At 40.0% G+C, this 24,335-nt stretch overlaps 1 protein-coding gene across 2 annotated transcripts in view; it reads left to right on the top strand.

Annotated features, from left to right (window-relative positions):
• The window catches only part of fgf22 (fibroblast growth factor 22), a 41,821-nt gene extending 20,638 nt beyond the window's left edge, over nt 1–21,183 (top strand). Inside the window, exons 2-4 of one of the 2 annotated variants that reach the window (XR_008572626.1) lie at nt 15,701–15,804; nt 20,346–20,657; nt 20,766–21,183. Coding sequence is in view for 1 of the 2 variants with exons in the window: in XM_054789007.1 (XP_054644982.1) it covers nt 15,701–15,804; nt 20,346–20,540 (299 nt within the window). In the remaining variant the exon portion in view is untranslated. Of the gene's footprint in view, nt 1–15,700; nt 15,805–20,345 lie in introns of both variants that reach the window. The other variant, XM_054789007.1, reaches the window with a different exon arrangement.
• Nucleotides 21,184–24,335: the final 3,152 nt, after the last annotated feature.

Genomic DNA, 24,335 nt, shown 5'->3' with positions numbered 1-24,335 from the left:
CACATCTTGGGCTAAGGGATTGGTTCTCAAACTGTAGCAATAGTTCCACTGGTGGTACGTGGGCTCCATTTAGTAGTACCGAGGAACACCAGAGAAGTTATATTAAAGACATATAGGACTGGGGAAAACAAATATTTGATCCCCTGCTGAATTTGTAAGTTTACCCGCTTACAAAGATATGAACCGTCCATGGTTGGTTTGTTTTAACAGAGAGAGGCAGACAAAATAAATATTTGATCCCCTACCAACCAGCAAGCATTCTGACCCGCACATACCAGTAATGTGCCCGTCAAGCACTGAAGAATCAAGAATGAGAACCTCCTGGCCTCAGCCTGAACGCTGAATATGGGTCATGCATGGGTCATGTCCAAGGCCACAAAGAAGTGGCTCAAAAAGAAGCACATTAAGATCCTGGAGTTGCCAGTTTCCTGAACTTAATCCCATTGGAAATCTGTGGAGGGAGCTGAAACTTCGAGTTATCAAACAACAGCCCCGAAACCTTCCGAATTTGGAGTGTACCTGGAAAGTAGGAGCGAACCAAAATCCCTCCTCTGGTGACTGACTACAAGAAAGGAAGGTTTCTCCACCAACTACTAAGCCACATTTTGCTTTGGGATCAAATCATTATATTTCTTCAATGAATCAACCTACCACAAAAATGATATTATTTTAGGCTAAACAGTGATTGTAAGCTAAGGTAGCAAAAATGATGGTACTTGCAAAATCAAAATATTTTGAGGTAGTACTGTAAAACGTTTGAGAACCATTGGGGTAAGGGATAATACGCATGCGGCATGTGTGCAGACACTAATTAATGCTGGCTGAGGAGTGAAAAAGTAAGCCTCCACACAGACAACCCCCCAAAATACCTCACTCAGACCTCTCCAGATGTGGATTGTGGACCACTGGGTCAGTCAGTCTGACTTGGGGTAAATCAGACAGAATAATCTGTCCTGCAAGTAGAGGTGGGGGATTGGGGGTGGGGTTGAAATGGAAGAGAGGGGGGGTTAGGTAATTGGTCACATTTGACCCCCAGCCCTGCGGACTGTGGGAACGCGGGCCTTATCTACTATAGCGGTAATTGGCTAATGAAACACTTCCGCAGCTCCTCCGCTAAGATTGTCATCCACCAGTTGGGATAGGGTGAGGCATGAAGCGGGTGTGTGTGGCCAATGCGTGTGTGTGATTGTTAAAAAAAAAAAAAAAGACAGAAAATGGCAGGATACGGAACTCCCTGTGGCCATCTCTACCACTTTTATCAACATCATCAGTCTCATGACGGCTGCAGCATAGCGATACATTGACAGCACACGTGTGTTTGCCATTAGGTCTTACATCGGGGCTCTGGAGCACGGATGGTTAATGTAATTCCGAATTGAGCGATGACATTAGGGTTGGGAATCTCAGGATACCTCATGATACGATATGCGATACATGAATCTCGATAACGATGATATCGTGATAAGGTACTCGGGTGAGATAAAGTTAAAAAAATATATATTTCAAGGTTTAAATTTCACAGCCTTCAGGTGGGATAGGCTCCAGCTTAGCGGTGACACTAATGATGAAAAGTTGTATAAAAAATTAAGTGAATATTTTGCATCTCATGCCTCTCAAGTAGATCAAATCTATTAAATGGAAGCAAAACAAATTTTAATATTTAGTGTAACACGACAATGTTGACAATAAAATACGTAAAGTAAACACACGTCTCTTGATTGAGTAACATAAGATTCTCCGACTAGGGACAGTTTTCTCCGTGAGCGCGGTGGCGAACAGGGGGGCTTTGTTGTGCCGCCCATGTGTCGTATGGTAAATCTTTACCTTGCATTACCTGCAACAGAATAAGATAGAATAACAAACTACAGAAGCACTCGGAGAGTGCAGACCTCCGCCAAGCGCCATCGTTCCGCCCATATTGTGATTCACACCAAAATAATAATCCTACATTTTTTGGATCAGTCTTTGATATTTTGTAGAACCTGTTGGAAACTTGTCCTGTATTTTTTTCCAAGTTCTCTGGTCATTTTCTGTGAAGTTATATGCACAAATGGCAAAATGGTCCTATCTCGCAATGTTGCATCCAGATGGTGATCCTCATCACCCCCAAAATTTAATAAGGTGTTGCATATCCCATTTCCGACAATTCCTGAAAATTTCATCCATATCCATTCAGACCTCTTCAAGTTATTTTCAACACAAACAAGAACACAAACACAGATAAACACCGGCAAAAACATAACCTCTGTGTTGCGCTGCACTTGACAGAGGTAATAATAGGTTTGACCAATAATAGGATGGGCTGCTGAGTGTTGCTTGCAGGCCCATAATAATGCATGAATGTTGTAGCGACTGTCACGTCTCACTCTAGTTGCTTCTGGGTTCGGGGAATCCAGGTAATAACGCGCTCCAATAATGCAATGTCCACACAGATGATTGCATTGGAGTTAATGTTATGTTTATTGAAAAAATGAAATGAAAAAATAAATTCTATATCCAGAATGGCAAATGCTATGGCACGTTGAATAAATGAGTATGTGAGTGGTAAAAACCGTGTGACCTGCTGTCACCCTAATTCATGCCCTGTCACTTCCGCACCTATATACCTCCATACTGCCACCAGTGGTCAACCGATTATAGCCCTCCACAATTACCCCCAAAACAAACCAGATGAACTAAACCCAAACAAAGCATAAATGGCTCCTACAAATGTTAATCCCCTTTCAAGAGAGATCACGCAAAATTTGTGTTTACGAGCCTTAACAGGATATGCTTTGGGAAGCATAAGACAAGGAAAAACATATTTTTGTGAATGTTGTGTGAGTATGTGTGTATTTTCACTAATTTCTCAGAGAAAAATGCTTGAATCGTAAGCCCCTTTTACACAGACTTCCTGTAAAGTTGCTGCTTTAATCGTCTGTGCATTTCACACAGATCTCAGGAAGCAAGGCATTGCTCTTTCACGGAGTGACATGTCATCACACTATCAGACAATGAGATGCATGTCAGCATATGGTGTGATGTACAGTACAGGCCAAACGTTTGGACATACCGTGTTTTCTTTATTTTCATGACTATCTACATTGTAGATTCTCAAAACTATGAATGAACACATGTGGAATTATGTACTTGAAATAACTATGAAATAACTCTAAATATGTGTTATATTTTAGACATATATTTTATGTCTTATCATTTTTTGGGGATTTTTCATTTTTCAATGAGCTTCATAAGGGATTATCACGTGAAATGGTTTTCACTTCACAGGTGTGCCTTGTCAGGGTTACTTAGTGGAATATCTTGCCTACTTAACTCTTTCACTGCCAAAGACGTCTACTAACGTCTTTTCAAAAAGTAACGTTGACTGTCAAAGACGTCTATTGACGTCTATTGACGTCTTTTGCCGTCTTTTGCTTTTTTCCACGGAAGCTACAGAGTCAAAGTCTTATTCATCTTGTGTGTGAATTTCTGACCTGTAGGCAATGTATTTCTGTCCCAGTAGGGGGCAACAGTTCTGTTTTCCTCCAACCGTCAGCGACAGATTGTCTATGAAGAAGACAAATTGTGGGTTGAGAGAGGAAAATGACGAAACACATGCAGAAATCGAGCAGAGACAAAAAATACAGGCAGCTAACACCGTCACAGAGCTTGTCTGGCAGTGGATCTGCCTGATGTAGTGATGCGATCACGAAAGATAGAGGTGACATGGGTGATGTAGGTGACGAAGACACAAAGGCAGTTGACAATGGCAGCCGAAGCAACAAGCTAGTGGTGAGCTTTGCTGAGCCATGTTGTGCGACACCGGAGCCTGACACCGGAAGCAGTTCAGAGTCGGGTGACTCAGAACCCGACCCTGATTCTTCTGACGAATGTCTGCCATCTGGATCGGTCAGCAGCAGGGATTGACCCCCACATCCAGCAGACCCCAAAGTCACTCTGCTTGAATTTGCTTCTCTGCAGAAAAAGCTCTTTTTCTCTGTTTTTTGGTAAAAATCAGGTGTTTTTGTTGAAGCTACCCTCTGTTCTACCACCAATATCTAAAGACACAAAAAAAGGCTAGAAACAAACTTTTTTTCTGATGAAAGAAGAGAGTCTAAACTCAATATTCTGTGGGTCTTTCAGCAAAAATGACCAAAAACTCTGGCAGTATGGAGCTCTCTGCTCTGAACATGACTGGCAGTCAAGCAGTTAATCCCATCAGTTGCGTTGTGTGTGTCCAAATTTTTGGCCTCTACTGTACGTATATAATATACGTCGGACAGCGACAATTGCTTTCAACACAACAGGGCGGGAGAAGTGAGTGTCAGGTGGTAAATTTGTCAAAAAGGCGCCACCCTGCCTCTTTCATGGCTCTGATACTACTGTACCAAAACCAGAAAAATTACTGGTTGACATTGTCCCGCACCATTCCATGTCGGTGCTGTTCACACGCTGTTTTCCTGGCAAAGTCATGCCCACATCAATCAGGAGACAAGAAAAAAGGGTTGTGAGTGAGCGGGAGGTGTGTGTATGTGTGTGTCGGGGGGCTACTAAGAGAAAAAAGGGCTAAAGTTACAGTGGTGAGACAATGTCTCTGAGGTCCCATCAAGTGAGCCATTCATGGATGCGGGCCGAGCAGTTTGTGAAGCCGGGCAGACACTCCGATCGAGTGGGGCCCAGGGTGGCCTTGTCTTTTTGTCCCAAGCTGACCCCTGCTCTCCTGCGTGGCCTCTGCGCCCCTCACCTGGCCTGTCCCAGCACTCTGGTAACAGGATACCTGTAATTTGCTCTAATGGCCTTTGAAAGAACCTGGCCCGAGCTAATCCCTGGAGTATTTCTCCCAAGCAGAAAAGGCTGGTGGTAGTGGTGGGGGACTAACAGGGTGGCGGGGGGGGGCTGAGTCCTGAAAGAGGAGGACGGGTCTCCTAGGTTGTATGTGTGGGAGAATGTCACCTCTTGCGGACGGCGCAAGGGGACGGGAATCATCTTTCAGCAGATCCCCGCCATGTGTCGTGTTCACAGGCTCTAAAGACCTTGGATTTGTCCAGCAGATTGTCACATCCTCAAAGCACTGCACCCAAACCACCCCTCACCTCCACCCCACCCCTGGTTGGTCCCGTGCTGAGAACAACTCGCATCTGCCTTAATTAACCCCATGGGATTTATAACGTTTGTCTGTACCTTCCATCAGCATAAGTTTTGTTTAATCATTCAGCACCAACAGAGCTGCACTTGATTTGAAAGTATTCCATCTACAGCACATTGTGAATTTCTTGTGGAAATTACAGTATCTGTCTATGTTACAATCATACAATCGCATTTTCACTCTGATTCCTCCAGAAATGTTAGCGTAAATGTGTAAAGAGCACATGTCTTGGTGACTTGATGCACGCAGGCCACCTACTGTACATCCTCAAGGGTAACGACGCCATTGTATAAAGTCACGGCCAGATGAGCATACACAGTGCCGTTTCCTTAGTGACAGCCTGTTTATATGTCTGTGAAAGCTCAAGTGCACCGAGAAGAAAAAAGGCAAAAATTAGGTGCACAAATAATCCTGGTCCTTGTTTCCTTGCCTTTCCTTTGCCTGATTTGATTTGATTAAAGCAAACATGAGCGCATAGCTGAAGGACCCCTGACTGTCCGGGATTTCCGAGTCAAGTTACTTCCAGACAATCTGAGTTCCGTTTAAAGGGAACAGATATCGCCGGATTATACTGGTTGCTTGGTCCATTGGCATAACCAGGTACTGCCAGGTACTATTTCTAGTATCTGGACATCTGAGTGTACTGAGCAGAACCACCGCTGGCCACATATATGCGTACATTTTCCGTTTAGCGTACAATATGTCTTGTGTGCTATTAATACACTGTGTGAGTCCAACTGTGTTCTTAATGTATTTTTTATCACAAAAGGTCTATGTTACCATCCTATTAGCTTGCCACTTACATGGAAACAGGAACTGAGTTGGTCGCCCGTCTATGATGTCATCAGCATTTGACTCTGTAGTTCTTTGCTAACTAACACAGTTACGCCACAAGTCTCAAAACTGTTAACACAAAACACGTTGTTATAGTTTTACATGCATAAAGAAATTCTAAATACATACATATGACGAATGAAAGGGATAAATGAACTAAGAATTAAGGTTACTTGTACCCTCACTGAAGATGTGATGATGAAGACAAAGACACAATGTGGCAGCGAGAGCAACACGGACACCACCTTCGTGTTTTGCCATGACTTATTTCTTGAATTCAGTTGTGTTTCTTTTTTTTTTTTTAATCACATGCTAGCATTTTCAACTTTCTTTGCCTCTATTTTGGGTTATTTTGCAGCTCTTATCAAAAGAAAAAGAGATACTTTGGTCTGTTGTTATAATTTCAATGACACTGTCGTTTCTGTTTTCTTCTGTGACTTCGCCCCAATCTTCTGACACTCTCGCACAGAGCTCCTTCTGGATGACATCTAAAATGTCGACTTGACTCACTGAGCAAGACCGATGACAGACGTTTATAGTGGCTGTCTTTTAATTATAATTTTAAAATAATGATAGGTGGGAAGAGCGTATCGATAATCGATCGTACAGTAGAATATCGTGATTTTTCGGCATATCGATACCACTCCTTCTATGTTGCTTGTTCCATTATTTTTTGGACCAGTACACTACATGGTGGTGCTGTTATTAAACCCCAAAAGTTCGATCCACATATGTTGGATTGACTTGACATTTCTCACACAGCACAATCTACTCTACAAAATCCCTAGTCACCAGGGAATCGTGTATACACCTTTAGAGGACTGACAGGCACATGTCTGTAAAATATGAGCAAGATTGGTTGCAAAACAAGGCCACCATCAAGCATAACATCTTTACAGGGGCAACTAATTGTCCATAAGTCAGCACTGTTCGTTTGTGTTAACTGAACCTGTCAAGTGTGAACAGAGGCTAAGTGCAGGCAGTGTCGGTTTCAGGTTCTTGCAGAAGAGTGTAGGATCTGTATGGCAGCTGTTGCTAGGGAATTAATAAATCATACCCGGTGCGAGTCAATAGGTGTGAAGCACGTCCAGAGGCCCGCTTCGGATGGGAGGGAGGGAAGGAAGGGACGACAGTTTCCTAGAGAGAGAGGAAGGAGATGTGAGTCTGGCAGATGGGAGACAGGAGTGAAGAAAGGAAGACAGGTACAGTATAAAAGGAGGTCTAGACCAACAGCTGCTCTGTAACAAAGAGTCGGTTACGCACACTCATTACATTACACACAGTAAGCTCTCAAAGGGACACGCTAAGACGCTACATGCTACATGCTACTGTTTAGAAAACACTGAAAGCAGACTTCACAGTTGTTATTCATCTTAACAGGCGTATTATTGTTTGATACACAGTTGCAATTGACAAAAGTGGGTCTGAAACGTCATTGCAGTTGTTTGGTTATGTTTGATCAATTACAAATATTCTGGAAGTGTTGACTTTTGGTGTATGAGCCCACTTATACTTTCTTTAAGGGATGTGATGCACATGCTAACCGGGACAAACGATAATTGAGATTCTACTGTAAATAATTTTCTCTGTTTTCTAGTTACAGTGTATGAGTGTTTGTAGATTCCCACTCAATTCTCCTGCAAAAGACTAATTTGCCTCGTCCGCATTTGTATGACTTAAGATTTTGCCGTATTCAACACCAAAGAAGTGATATTCAAAAGGTAGCATCACAATTCCTTTTGGTGGCACATAAGTTTAGGTTAAGCATACATGTTTCCTGTAAAGGGATGGTTTTCACTGGTGTGTTTCTGCAGGAAGTAGAGATCAGTTTTCATATCACAGAGCAACAATATCACAACAGACCCGCTATCACATGTCCCACTGTCGACACATCAGACTCCCAGAGCACGAGACCTGCCTTCGTCTGTCCGCTCACAATCAATATGAAGGCTGGGTGGTGACATTTCACCAAATTAGCCTCAGATGCAAATGTTGAGGTTTCTAGATAACGTATGCTTGAGATAGTGGCTCTTTATCACTGATGGTGCCGCTTCAGTCGTTCTTGTGTTCTTGATTTAATCAGGAGTCACAGCTGAGTGTCAAAATCACACAGCCATGAAGGTCATCACTGTGTTTTACCAAATCCAAAAAATGTTAATAAATGAATAAGAATAAATGTGTCATCCTTTGAACGAAGACCTCAGTGTGCTTCAAACAAATGAGGTCAAAAACACTTGCACTGCGTCAAGAGAGAAACCACAGGAAGTACTGGAAAATATTTTACGCCGCACTCTGACATAAGATCTTAGACGAAAAATTAATGCTACTCTGGGGAGAAATAATAATTGCATAAGCGAATGTTTCCTGGAGTCAAAGAACACATAAACCAAGACCATGTCAAGAACAAGACACTGAGGAGACCAAGATCAGGTTAAGTCTTATGGGATGTTTGTAAAATCTACAAAATGTCAGGAAAAGGTTTGCTGACATAAACTGAAGAGCAGGAAAGTAGTATCCCTTCCCTGTAAATCCAAGTTTACCACAATGTATAAACATTGGTGTTCTCACTTTTGTGACAATTTGGACACCCCCTGACAAATAGTGCTTGTGTCACCAAAGAGCGCCATGCGTACTTTTCTTGAAAATCACAAGAGTCCAATCAAGGGTTAACGTGCAAGTTCCCGTCTCTACCCACCACCTGTGCAGGCCTCCTCGGTGGCGCCGGTTCCCATGGTAATCTCTAAAGGTGTTTAAAGCAATACGGAGTCGTGCCGCCTTTGTGTGCCACGATACACACAGGCGACCGCTTTCGCCCGCTACTACTAGACCCTTGGAAGGGGTCACGGCAGATCAAACGTGCTGGTCAGACCCGACATGAAAAGCTTGTATTTTGAAAAGGAGGGCAGCAGCAGAAGGAGAAAAAAAAAACGACAGGGCCCTCCTTGGTTTTAAAAAGCAAGCAAACTGTGAAATAATTGAAAAGGTGTGTCAATCAAGCACAGGCGCACAGCAGGAACTCCCAGATTCCCAGGCTCGGCTCTGGTCGAGCACTGAGCCATGGAGGGCCGCTCAAGGGGGCGACACAAGAAATTAAAGAAAAAAAAGAAAGGGAAGGAGCGGAGGCGACACAAGAAATTTAAAAAAAAAAAGAAAGGAAAGGAGCGGAAAAATGTGTGTAACTATTTTCTATTCTTCCACACTATTGCAAATTGCCTCTCAGGTGAGTGACAAAGACTTATCATGGGGGGCTGCACCTTCACCCTGTACTCTTTTGCACCACCCTCCACCCCTCATAGCATGAGTGGGACAAAAGGGAAGGAACCCCATGAGAGTTTCACTCGCTTTTTTTCCTCCAAGGTCAGAAAAGGCTTGAATGATCTGACGATGGGCTAACGTCCAAAAAATGGGGGATGGAAGGAAAAGAAAGAGTATTAAATTTTTTTTTAAAAAGGACCTTTTTCTGTGCCCATAGAGGAGAAAATAAATGGCAAATCCACAGTTGACTGGACATGTATAGTGCAGGATTTGCTTGTAATGGCAGCTTGAGCTTATTGACAGTCCCAGCCAAAACATGTCAAAGGTTAAGAGATCTCCCCAATTGCAAGTGGGAAGCCAGAAGCACCTTTTTTCATCAGCTCAATGGGGCCATCAGTTGATACTTGCATAGCAGAACACGCTGGAGAAGGGCCCTTCAGTCCCCCATGCAACTAAAGAGCAAACAGCTAATTGGACTCCAGTGTTTCTTCTTTTGATATCATTTAAAAGACTTGCTTTATGTGAGCGCTTAGCTTGTGGACTGTTAGAAATAGAAATGGTATAAGCCGCTCAGTGCAAAGTCCACTTTGCTCTTACTTATACCAATGAATAAGGCACTAAACATGTTTTTGGGGGTTATAATTACCCCCATAGCACACTTCAAAAAGAGGATTAATAAAATGATGGGAAGAGACAGGCCCGTAAAGACACAGTACGAGCACTGAGGGAGACCTGCAGAATGTTTACTGCAAAAAACAACTGTATGTTAAGTTTTTGATTTGTGTGTAGCACACAGGTCAGTTTTATTTAAATCACATGATTTTGTGTGTCTGTTGAGATCTCTACATGGTCAAAAAATGGTGTCTCTTCCTTCAATTTTGACTGTGTTATGAAAGGTTTTTCGCATGATGCTTCAAGCGTCATTCAAAGGGGAACTAGAGCTTCTATTGGAATCTGATTGCCATTTTATATTACGGTATAAGTTATAAGAGTGTCAAAAGCGTGACAAAAACATGCCAGAATTCTGTGGGGAAAAGTTTAGGTGAAGAACTGGAACTATTCACTCTTTAGTTTGGCACAATTGTGTATAATTTCTCAAATAATTAATTATTTTGTATTTAATTACAATAATTATATTAAAAATCATATTCATTACTAAAATAATTAACAATATTAAGAACTACTATTCATACTATTTCAATTATTATTATACTAGTTACCCCGCTTGTCGCCCGAAGTCAGCTGGGATAGGCTCCAGCATACCCCTGCGACCCTTATGAAGCGAAGCGGCATAGAAAATGGATGGATTATACTAGAGGGAAATTCTATATACACTCTGATATACAGAATTAACTGGGAATGTTGTCTTCTTGTCAAATGTAATATTAGTATACACTATTTAAGTTTTATACTATTTTACTACTATTACTACGACTACTTCAATCATATGAACACATTTTTGGGAAAATATTCATGTGTGCTATTTAAATCTTTTATATTATGACTTTAATCATATGCACATCATGACTTTATTGTTCATTATAAAAATGTACACAATTAAAATATGTTGTATTATTATTTTAATAATATTTCAAACCAAATTCCAAAATATGACTTTTTGGTGTCAATATCAGTTCATTCATCGGTTGCATGACTGCCATTGGACATGTCTTTACTTGTATTTATTTTTATGTTGAAATAAAAACTTAGGGACAGCATAATAATTATGCAACCCAAGCAGCCAACATTATACAAAATCTTACATTTCAAGCCCATGGTAAATGTAATGTATTATTATCGTGTCTACCATCTTTCTGAATATCTCTTGGAGATTAATACATTCTTTGAGTACCTTGAAAAGTGCTCTATGAATGCAATATACTGTATTATTATTATTATCGTAGTAGCATCATTATTAACATCTGAGTTCCCCTTACAGACAAAGCTGAAATTGAGTACATGTCCAGTTTATCTGCATGGATTTTTCTAGATTGCCATATGTTCCCAGTTTTTAACTTTAACTAAAAATTGGAGGATACCTGGTGGAATACGTAGCGGTTGTCTTCGACTGTGCATTTACGTGAAGCACATCTTAAAAGTACAGTACCTGCATAAAACATTAAGTGTGCCTTTGGCGTCCAGTAAATGTAATTTCAAAGTTGAGTCCAAAGTGACCTCTTTCCATGTGGTATGTGACAAACAAGCTTCCAACACTCCTACTGTGTCTGGAAGTCAAAGCAGCAACTAATGGCCATCACTGCTGGCACCACTTTCAGGCACCAGCGGTTTTCATTGGCCTGGACTAATCCCCCATAAATCCTTGCAGCGCTCCAATGGCCAGCCGGGTCTGGGCTAATTGCTTATGAGTCGCTTGCACGCTCCAGGTGCCACCACAGTACACCCGGTGTTTGTAAACACAGCTCGTAAAAAAAAAAAAAAAAAAAGAGGAGCCCTACCATCAAAGTATTCCTCTGAGGATCAGAGGCAGCGGAGGAATGATGGGGGTGCAGCTGGTGGCGAGCGACGTACCTGGACAGACAAGAGGGGCATTCCCCTGGTCCCCTGCAGCTGGAGAGAGCTGAGACCAAAGACACTCAACAGGAGTTTGTGTTTGTTTACCTTGTCTTTTCTTTTGACCCTTTGTACAGCTTGGTGTCTCCGCCATGATCTCACCTGGCAGGCATGACAAGTGATGTTCTCCAGGCTGAAAAACAATTCATGATGGTTCAATGTTAGCCGTGATGGCAGAAGCAGATGCTTGTGGTGGTGGAGGAAGTGGCTCACATGGCCTCTTCGTATCAGCACACTGGTCTAGCTCGCCACCTTACAACTTTTTTCTTCTTATATTACCAGTTTGTTTTCATAGCATTACTTCTTTATCCTCAAAACGTTGTGACTTTTTTCTTATCGTATTACAACTTGTCTTTTTTTGTGATATTATGAGTTGATAACATTAAAACTATAACTACATTATTCTTGTAATATTACGACTTTACTCTCACAACATTGAAACTTTCTTTCCCCCCCATCAATATAACAAGTTTATTCTCATAGAGTACAAATATTGTCATGAAAAAAAGAGAAAATATTAGAAAAAAATCACAATATTACAGTTATTTACTTGTAATATTACAAGCTTTTTCTCATCATATTATCACTTCTTGCAATGTTGATTTTTCATAATATTATGACTTTTTCTCTTAATAGTCAAGTATTTTCCTAATGCGGTTATTCCCATAAGAAACTTTTTTTCATGTATTGTTAGAACATTATTTTCATAATATTATGGCTTTACTCCTATACAGTTAAATGCTTGTAACATTATCATTTTTTTCCTCATAATTAACATTTTGCTTTATTTTCATAGTGCTACAGCTTATTTTCTTGTGATAATACAACATTATGACTTCATTCTTATAATATTTGTCTAGAAATACTATTAATTTTTTCGCAGAATATGAAATAAATGCTTCAGGTAAAACCATGTTATTCTCACAGCATCACGCTACTGTATACTATAACTCTTTCTTGTAATTAAGATGTCATATTTTTACATATGCGTTTTTTTTACATAAACGTTCAGACATTTTTCTCGTAATAAGTCATTTTCTCGTATTTTTTCCCCCTGTAATATTACTTTCTCTAGAAATTTTAACATTAAGCCTTTAGTCTCATAATGTTATGACTGTATTTTCGTAAGGTTTTAACTTTTTTTCTCCTAATAATAATACATTATTTGCATTACAGTACAACTTTATTCTGATAACATTTCAATATTTTTTCTCGTAATATGAAAAAGAAATTATTCTAATAATATGCTTTGAATATTACGCCTGTTCTTGTTACATTACAAATTTGTCTTGTAACTATTTTTATGCATATAATTAACATTTTATTTTTTTTATTTTACTGTAATAAAAAAGTCAATAAAACAATTAACATTTTATTTTAATATTACTATCCATGATGTTTGTAACATTACAACGTAGTCCCTGTAATATTACAACATTATGACTTTATTCTGATAATATTTGTCTTAGAATACTTTTTTTTGCAGAATATGAAAAAAACATTTCTGGTAATATCAGTTTATTCTCACAGCATCATGCCTGTCTGTGTTATATTACGACTCTTTCTGTCGTATTACATTATGCTTGGAACATTCCAACCTTTTCCCCCTTTTAATATTAGTTTATTACGCCATATGCTCAATATATTATAACACTTTCTTTGCTTTTTCTGAGTTTATTCTCAAAACTTTAATCTCATAACATGAAGATTTTTTTTCTTGTAATATTCTGACTTTTTCTTATGATCGTCATTTTTTTCTTGTAATATTACAATTCTTTTTTTTAGTATCACCAACTTATTCTCCGAATATTGCAATATAAGTCTTGTAACATGACTCCTTTCCAAGTGCTTTTTTACACCGTAATGTGACTTTTTTCCCCCTTTCATTGCGTACTTTTAAGCAACTGTTAACATTGTTAACCGTTGTACAAGCGTTAAAGTAAGTTAACCAATATTAATATTAAAATGTACTAAATGTATAAAACAATCGTCATGTTTCCGTAGCTGACTTTCTTCATGCTTCTGATTGCCGAAAATGCCCTTCTGCTTAGATTCATTGATGTGTAACGCGATTTGTATTTAACTATGTATTGTATGTAAGATTTGTTAGCTGCATTTGTATGATATTAGGGCATTTCTCCCCTTGGAACATACAATTTTCAAAGTCAGTAGAGTGTTTAAGGTGGTAAATACATGCTTAACAGCAGTTCTATCCACAAATGTTTCTGATTTTTTGGGGGGGATTTTTTACAACTCCTTCATTTCCAAGTGAGCTTTCAGCAGCGAGGCCCTACGGCCTTTTGGTTGACCTTTAAAGTGAGACAATTTCATCTTTTCGTTGCTTACGAATGCTTTGATTGGGTGCTTTTGTGGAAAAGTCACCAAGAGAGCGATCTTTTCATGCAGTGATTACTTCTTTTTCATTGAGAAGACAGTGATAAAGCCTCGTAAAGTCTCCCCATTGTCGTTGTGACAATAGTTGCACACCTCTCTCCATCCATCCATCCATTTTCTACACCGCTAACACCCATTAGGGTCACTAGTGAGCTGGAGCCTATTAGTTGTGCACCTTTATAATTAATACTTATTTGTGGACAAGGAACATTTCCCCAATTAATTTGATCCCACACTGCAAAAACTGAGCTCTGAGCAAGATTAAATACCTAAAATCAAGGTTTCATATTATCTTAGACCAATATGCTTATTTCAAGTAATATGTACTAAAATCTAAGCTATACTTAAAATAAGCAACATAATCTGTCATTAGGACAAGAAATTTTACTTCCCACACACTTGTTTTATTTACTTAACACATTTTCTAATAGGAAATCATGGAAATAAAAGAATCAGTTCCTTCGAAACTGTCATTCAATTGTAAAAAAGAAGTTAACCACTGATAATATTGAGGGGTAAAACCAAGGAATCAGTCTTATCTTTAATGTTGCATATGTCACTTTTACTAGTTACAAGTGTAAAAAGAAGTTAACCCCTACAAAATACACAACATGTGAAGACGCACTTTGTGACCCTGGAGTCATATACCTTCCCGTGTGTTCTTTTACTAAACGTGTCACAAAAAAGCCCCCCCCCCCAAATAAACACATGTATTCATGATGGTCTAGTCTTGTGTTGTGCCACTTTTAAGGGGTATTTTTGCCAGACATCTTGAGTCAAGTGCATGAATGGTTTGGCTTACCTTTTAAGCCGGATGCCCTTCCTGACGCAACCACCCCTTTTGTCCAGTCTTGGAACCGGCACTGGACATCCCCAAAGGCTGGTTGTTGCGGCCCGGTCGGGTATTGAACCTGCACCGCAACACGAAAGGCATCAGCATGTACCACTACATGGACAGGACAAGTCTAATACCTAATAATACTGCTATATGAATGTACTTTTTAGATGCCAAGGGACAATAAAAAACAAGCTGTGGCCTGAAAATGGTCCCACACTTTGGACACCCGTCTCCTGGCTGTCTCATTGTTGTTGCCGTGACAAAAGTAATGCAAATTTTATTATTATTTTTTTTTAAAGCATGCAGACAAAAGCCAGATGAAGTGTAAGCCACATGGCACTTGTTTGCAAACCGACGCCTGAGGAAACAATTAGCCTGCAAAAGCTTGCCAGCTTGTTCTTGGATTGCTTGAGAGGCCAGCAGACAGATTTTTGTTGTTGTTGGTTTTGTAAACAACCATAATCTTGATGGAGCGTCCCACCTGGACTCAAGAGAGAACCACGCAAACAATTCTACAGGAATCCTTTCGACGATGCGATCCAATTCAGCGTGTGCATAAAAAGCTTTGTGTGTATGTGTGCTTTCTCTTGCATTAACCACACAGCATCTGGCATCCCATTGATTGAGCTGCTTTTGATGAAGACGTTAACTCTTGTTCTTCTTTCTCCCCTTTTATTTTGCAGGTCTGATGGAAATCCGATCTGTCAGTGTGGGAGTTGTTGCCATCAAATCTGTCAGCACCGGGTTGTACTTAGCCATGTCCAAGAAAGGCACGCTCTTCGGATCGGTGCGTATAAACCGTGGCAACTGTTCTTTTGGTTCCCCCTATAGGTCAAGATGTGACAAAGTGCAGACATGTCCAAATTTGCGGCTTGCAGCTATTTTTTTTATTGGCCTGTGTCATATTTTCTAAAAAGAAAGAACAATAAGAAGGAGGATTGTAACCACTTTAGGATATTCAGGCATAATTTCAATAAATTAGTAAAACAAGCAACTTTCTTAAAAAAAAAAAGTCACATAATTGGGAAATATTTGTTAATTTATGAAAATGGTAGATTTAAAATGTATTGGCCTTCAAAGTATGTACAGTATATAAGTATTTGGAAAATCAGGAATAATTAATTGAATTTAATTTAAATCATGGAGAAGTAATGCTTTAAAAAAAATGAAATCCAACATCTACACGCAGCTCTGATTTTAAAACTGTCCAAAAACATTGACATTAATTAGGGAATTATTTCTTAAATCATGAATTATTAATTGTTTCAGACATTAGGGAACATCACATGCTTTATAAATTGCATGTTATATAAACAAATGTATTGGCCTCTATTTTAGTTTAGTATGCAGTTTTTTTCCTTTAATTTTCTTTAGTTAACTGCTTGGCGTACAGGTAAAGATTAGGTAAAGATATCAAAGTGGCCCCTGTATCCTTTCATTTTCCTATTTGGCCCTCGCCGGAAAACATTTGGACACCCCTGAGGTAAAGGGAAAAGGACAAGGAGGTTAAATTTTCGAAGATTTTTAGGGTCTGAGTGTTGCTATCCATCATGGCGCTAACACCTGGCTACAGCAGCATGTTTTACTGTCAAAATACACAGCAGAGACAAGCAATGACAAAGAGACACCTGGCTCCTTTAAACGTCTTTGCGTGCCATCCCCTTTCTTTTTGTCCTGCGCATTTCAAAAGTATTCCCGACTCTTTGTGACCTGATGTGTGCGGTCTACCTCTCCGGAAAACCAGACATCACGCAATCAGTGATGAGAATCAACCTACGACAAAGTAACGCATCCTGATGGATAAAGGGACCAAGGTGGAATCTACCAGAAGGGGGGGTGTCTATCTGATAAGAAGCGCTAACCACCCGTGGAAGAGTGGCTATGCTTTGCTTGCATTAGCTTCCTTACAGATCTGTTTATCTTCACGCTAAACTAACAACGCTCAGGGTCAGGTCACACTTAAAGATGCAACATGTGTTTTTGTTTTAAATTATTGCCTAGTGGGGTTTTAAAATGGGTTGCAGGTTAGTTTTTTTATTGGGTCGCTGGCGACTATTTTATCAAATTTAAAGATACAAAATGTATTAACAGATTGTACAATCAACTCATCACCTAATCTGGGTGAATTTGACCCCAGAACTTCTAAAATACCTCAGCCCTCTTGACGGCAAAAACAGTAATAACCAATTGGTTCTTGCTTTGATATCACGCAAACATTCGGGAGCGTTTGAAGATCAGTGGAAAATCATGCCTGACAGTGTTGACAAGGCACATTTCCCTAAGGACTTGATCTCACACTGCAAAAACTCCAGGCTAAGATGTAATCAAATACAAGATATATATCTAATAAGCAACTGATCTGCCGACAGAACAAAAAATGTGAAGATCCAAAAGCAATTTTCAACACATTTTTCTGTAGGCATAATGGAAACAGAAATAATCACTTTCAGGGTGATACTATTCCATCCATTCCATTTCTATGCCGCTTATCCTCACTAGGGTCGCAGGAGTATGCTGGAGCCTATCCCAGTTGACATTGGGCGAGAGGCAGGGTACCCTGGGCTGGTCGCCAGCCAATCGCAGGGCACATATAGACAAACAACCATTCACACTCACATTCATACCTATGGACAATTTAGAGTCTCCAATTAACCTAACATGCATGTTTTTGGAACGTGGGAAGAAACCGGAGTACCCGGCAGAGCTGCTGCTGCTGTCAAGATCGTCTGGCTTTTGCTGTCGTTGTGTGTCTACGTTTGTTGTGACGGTGAAAAAGGTTCACACCTTTGGTAGTTTTGATAAAAAATGTGTTTTCCTCTTGCCATCTCCTCCCCTCTGCTCCACTGCGGTACCTCGCTTAATTTTTCTCCATTTTTCTTGTTTGTTTTGCTACCGTTTTCCTGAATCAATCTGCACATGCGCAGTAACATGGAACAGTCCATTGCTTGAGAAGAGACGGGGGAGGGGTCAAAACGATCATGATAGATTACGCATGTTGATGTAGTTTTAAGCACATGAATTAATACTAAAACAGTAATAGGCCCTACTCGAGGCCCTACGTAATTGCCTGAGCTTGCAGAGTGGTAAGTCCGACCCTGCCGACACAACACATGCGCACACGCATTAGCCATGTTTGTTGTCAGCTAACAATAGCAATTTGGCAAAATGTACCTATAAACATTAGCTATCATTTAATGTTTAGCCCACCATAACCACACAATGACTCCAAATTGACTCTCGTTTCTCTGAAACTGCTGTTGTGCATGTGCACGCTCTGAGGACATTTACGTGACTACCAGACAACAGCGAGAGAAAGCCGTTAACGCCAATGCTCGTACATTCTAAACAATCCGGGTCAAACACATTTTGACTTCAAATGTTGACTTCAAATTGTGACAAATGCAAGTCAAATTGTGACAAATTTTGCCCATCATCCACAATCCTTATGTGAGACGTGAACACGTCTTTCTCTTTTCTGTGCGTTCTAAAGATATAAAAATCGATTGAAAAAAGACAGCTCATTACTGCACATAATGGTAAACAAAGCCTTCTGAAAAAGACTCCAAAAAGTGGCAACAATGCTCCATTTACATATAATGTGACGTGCATATTAACAAAGCTACAGCGACATTGTTACGCCGATCGTACCATGTTACCGGCGCATTGACACTTAGCCATAACACACCGGCTAGCTGCTAGCCAGCTAGAGACCAGCTTCACTACACACTCACCCGCAGAGCGTCAGCGCCGCGCTCACAGTGCCTCAGGTCACTACCAAAAAGGTAAGGCTACATATTTAAGCTGACACCACCGCTGCTGTGTTTTTAATTTTTGAGTCTGGAAAAGTAAACACTACATAGGCGTAAGCGTTCGTTTCTATGTTGCGATGTGAAATCAATGCGCCCTGGAAGGGAGTTCCGGTAATGCTTAAAATGACTAAAATACAGCAAAATACTGTAAGTATTACGTGTTATCATGAATGTACCTGTTGCTACGTGCTCACAGCATGGATATAAAACCATAAAACCTTCTTGGAGGTTTTTGGAGGTGTTTTAATAGCGGTCTCTGTAGGCGACATAGGTGTATCCCATTACGTGCAGTAATGAGCTGTCTCTTTTGAGCTGTTTTTATATGTTGTGCTTGGGTGCTTGGGTTTTCTGCGGGTACTCCCCACATTCCTAAAATATGCATGTTAGATTAATTGGAGATACAAAATTGTTCATAAGTTTGAATGTGAATAATTGTTTGTACGTGACCTGGCTGGCGACCAGTCCAGGGTGTACTCCGCCTCTTGCCTGAAATCAGCGCGCTTGTGATCCTAATGAGGACAAGCGGTATAAAAAGCGGATGGATGGTGGCATTCTACTTCTAAACACTCTTTTGGGACAAGTGCTGCAAAAGAGCCAAAGAAAAAAACATGTGGCACAAGCGTTTTTGTCAAATTGTACAACCTTAAGGGAGTTCGACTAACCCACTGTACTAATTTGGTACTGCAGCTTCAAAATGTACTGTAAGTACCATACCATTATGGGGAGGTGCCAAAGAGTATTCAATTACTGTACTGAACCAAATATAAGACCGTATTTTTTTTCTCCAAAACATTTTTTTTAAATGGTTTATCTATTATTTTTTCAAAAACAGGTCTTGAAAAAAAGAGGTGGGCTTATATTCAGAGCTGTCTTATAGTACGTTACAGTCATCCCTCGTTTATCGAGGTTAATTGGTTTCAGACTCGGCTGCGATAAATGAATTTCCACTATATAGGCTTTAATGTGAATAAATGGAATATTTTCATAGTTAGATCATAGTAAATCTGTTTATGACTTTCTAAATACAGTTTTTAATATTATTAGAGCCTTGCAGACATGAAATAACACCCCTATAGTCACATTTACACTCCTATTATACTAATGCTGCAGGGACTCGAGACAGTCGCTAGCTAGTAAGCTCGCCAAAAACGTACCACTTCCACACAGATTGGGAGGATAACTTTTTTTACTGCCATCGCTGACTTGTATGAAGTTATGTAATTTCTCCATGTTTTGTTTCATTACTGCTGCCTAGTGACCAGAATACTACATATCACTTGTATTTCAATATGTTTTGACTAATAGTTTACCATAGTCGCCCACAAAATACCAATCATTTATTAATTCATTTCTGAAAAAAGGAGCCCTAATCGAACCGCAATACTGCGAGGAATGACTGAAAAAGAAACGGTGATACTTCTAACGTACGTAATATTTGATCACAATTTTGGGAGCCGCAGTTTTCCGTCAAACCAAACTTGTTTGTAACACCGTTTCTCCTTGTTCTGTCTCCACGCAGGTTAAGTACAACCCAAGCTGTAAGTTCAAGGAGCGCATCGAGGAGAACGGCTATAACACGTACGCCTCCCTCCGCTGGAAGCACGGCGGCAGGCAGATGTTCGTCTCCCTCAATGGGCGGGGGAAGCCGCGGAGAGGCCACAAGGCTCGGCGGAGACACCCATCCACTCACTTCCTGCCCATGCTGCCCTCCTAGCTCCGCCGCGTTCGGCCTCCTCGGACTCAGATGGCCTTGTTTATTTTTATCCTCCCTTTCTCCCTCCGTGTCAGATATATGTACATTGGATCAGATCTGTGACATTCATTTGTAGAGGTAGTTTGTGCTTTTAAGTTATTTCCTAAAGACTGTAAAGACAGTAGTATCTTCAGGCTGTGTGTGTGTGTGTGTGCGTGTGCGTGTGCGTGTGTGGACACTCAACAGGAGCTCCCATTTAAAGAAGCTTCACATGGACTGCTTTTAGCTCAAAGTCAACAAGAAGGGAAGCATCTAAGCCCGCAGAGATGAGACTCTATCATCCCTATCTTCACCGCCGCCTTGGATACGGGACTTCTACTTAAGACACCTCACCTTCACACATGAGAACTTCATGTCTTCATGTGACGAGAACACGGTAGAAATAGATGGACAATTACTCGCCGTTTTATTTAGATGAGCTGTATGTAAAGCATATGCATGCAACTGTCAAGATGGCTTCTTCTTATTGTGTCTGGATGTAAAGTAAAACTAACCTTTCCACCACACCATAGAGGCCGTACTGCACTGTAGCTCCACTCCATGTGGCTGATGTAGAAGCCAGGTCACAAGCATTTTCTACACTAAATAAACAGGTTCCTGCTAACATTTTCCCGCTCTACAACAAGCCTAATAAAACATTTAATATATTCAAATTAGTTTGTAGTCTTAATTGTCACGCAAGCGTAAAAAGAAGTTACCCACCCTAAAAACAACCCTCTGTCTTAACTGCGATAACAAGAAATGCAAGGACTCAAATGTCTTTTTTGAATTAAGAACACGTGGAACTAGAACAATGTACAGGGGTGTTGAACACTGGATTTGTTTGGGTTATGAAACAATTGTTCCCATGGGAAATAACTCAACTAGAAATAGTCTGTTCCAACAGGCATTTTTTTTTCCAACAAACCTTTCTTAACTAAAGCTAACCGCTGATAGGACATAAAAACAATAAAGCACTCCGATACTGCATGCGTTGCAGATTTGCATCACTCATTTCATTTTTAATATATTCTTCCAAGTGTAAAAATACATTAAATGCTCTCAAATATAAAAAACAACAAGACACCCCCACCTTAACTTTGACAACAGCTGAAATGTTGAGGGGTTTTCTTTGATATAAATAGTGAAAGGGTCAAAAACTGTTTTTGTAGCGGTGTGGTAAGCTAACTAGTAATACAGAGCAGGGGTCTCCAAAGTGTGGCTAGGGGTCATTTGCGTTTTTTTTTTTACGTTGTATTTTTCAAGACAAAAAAAAAGAATTGAACACAATTAAACAGGAAAACCAGCAACAAAAGTTGAAAAAGAGCAAAAAGGAGTAACGAGAAAAAGTTCAAATGTTTAAAAGTGTATATGTTAACGCAGCAATGTCACCTATAAAACAAAGCTGACATGCAGGCTCTTTTTTTCTTTGAATATGTCTTAATACTGTCTTAGCATACAGTATCTACCCGTACACGATGATCCTGTTACAGCTCTTCAGCGGGGACTGAGCTTGTGATTCTCTGGCAAAACACTGGGGGCAGTGTTTTACACCCCTGATGTACAGGGAGCCTAAAATGCTCTTTAGGTTTCGAAACAATTGTTCTCATAAGAAGTCATGGAAACAGAAATAATAATAATATTTTTTATAACTGTTATACAAGTTAACATAAGTAAAAAGCAACAAAATACTCCTACAAAATACCTTCTTGCAATGTACGATACCACTGATTTTGTTTCTGATACGATACTGAGTACAATTCAGGCTGGTATCGGCGAGACCGAACCGATACTTTGTGCAAATACACCTGATGTGTCTGGTACATTTTTGTAAATAGTTGATTTGAAATCATTGCATTAAGAATAGAAGACATTAGAGTCATTTATTCATTTATTTTAAACCCTGAAGTATATTGAGGTAGCGGGGTGATTTACAATACAGTGGAACCTTGGTTAGCGTCATTAATTCCTTCCAGATGGTCGGACTCTAACCGAAATGGACGAATTTACCCATAAGAAATAATGTAAATCCAATTAATGTGTTCCCGATAGCTAAAAACGTGAACACAAAACATGCTTTCATAGTTTTACAATTATAATTTTACATGCAGAAAACAATAGATAGATCTCCAAGAGAAATTCACAAAACAGTTCAAAATGCGTATAAATACATATAAATGATGAATGAAAGGGATAAATGAACATTAAAGGTTACTTTGACCTTCACTGAAGACGTGATTTTGGCATGACTGAAAACAGGGAGGTGGTGGTGGTTGATCCCGTTGCCACATCGTTTCTTTGAGAACGTCTTAAATGAAGGTAAAAGTAACCTTAAATGTTCATTTATCCCTTTTATTTGCCATTTATATGCATTTAGAATTGCTTTATGCATGTAAATCTGTAATTGTAAAACTATAAAAACATGTTTTGTGTTAACATTTTTGAGAGTCAGCCGCTGATGACATCACAGACAGGTGATGTAACTTCCAGTACCGTTTTGTAATAAATAAATACATTAAGAACACAGTCTGTCAATAACACAACAAGACGTGCACCATATTGTACGCTAACGGGAGAATGCACGCAAACCGAGGCAAAATTGTGGTGTAAATTTTGACGTTAACCGAAAAACACGCTAACCGAGGCGGATGCTAACTGAGGTTCCACTTTATACCCAGGCTAATAAACAAAAAACAGAAAAACAGAGGACAAAATTATATGAAATATGTGAAAATGGTATTTTAAACAATAAAAAAACAAAAGGAACTAAAATAAACTATTGAAATAAATGATTCATTATTACTACTATCTACATTATTACTACTAGGAAGAATGAAAGAATGAAAACTTTATTCACAATTCACACATGGCTCCGTTTACAATCGGCCAGCGTTTCAACAGACAGACTGACGGAGCAGTGTGGCGCTTCTGCGACGCATTCCGCACTTATTCAGGTGGAAAAAAAAAAGTAGTTTCCACCAACTGCGTATCATTTAGACAAGATCTCTATCAGTTAGTTACTTTCCGCTGTGTTCCTGTTAATGATATAGATTACCTCAAATGACCGAAGTATCAAAATTTGGACTTGAGAATCAATTTTGGAGCTTGAAGAGCTGCTGTCGAAAGTATCAATATTTCAGTATCGATCCGCACGTCACATATCATTCCATCACATACCTTCCACTCTACCAAGGGACAACACGGAGGGAGTTTTACTGCTTTGAATGTAATTCTGTTTACTTCATGTAACTTCCCGTGTATATTCTTCTTCTTCTCTTTCTTTAGAATTTAAAAGACAGCGAAAAAGCAAAACACGAAAAACGGATTTAACGCTTTTGGTGTTCAATGACGTCACGCTTTGAACTATGAAGTTTTGTGCAACTTTACAGGCGTATTGTCGCCTAATTCTGAATTGTACGACTTTGATGTTGTTACTGTGGAGGTTCCAGTTTATTATGACACTGTGAAACATGACAATAGCGTTTAAGCCTAGGGTCTCTGACAGTTGCTAACATCTCCATCGGAGCCTTCGACAATAATCTCCCCCTCCTCCTGCTTCTTCTCATCGCCATCATCATCATAATCATGACAAGAATCCCAGCGGGGGCGGCGCTTATGATCTACGCGGGGGGACATCAAGGTCATTTAGACACAGGCGAGCGCTCCAGTGGCACAGGAGGCCACTCTGTCTTTTCAGCCGGTAGAAAAGGAGAGCGGGCGATGAATGGCGGCCGTTGGGAGGCTGTGAATAAAGGCCAAGCTTTCAGCACGTCTTTA

The sequence above is a fragment of the Dunckerocampus dactyliophorus genome, chromosome 10 (assembly GCF_027744805.1).
Source record: "Dunckerocampus dactyliophorus isolate RoL2022-P2 chromosome 10, RoL_Ddac_1.1, whole genome shotgun sequence".
Lineage (NCBI taxonomy): Eukaryota > Metazoa > Chordata > Actinopteri > Syngnathiformes > Syngnathidae > Dunckerocampus > Dunckerocampus dactyliophorus.
This window is presented reverse-complemented; position numbering and strand designations above follow the sequence as displayed.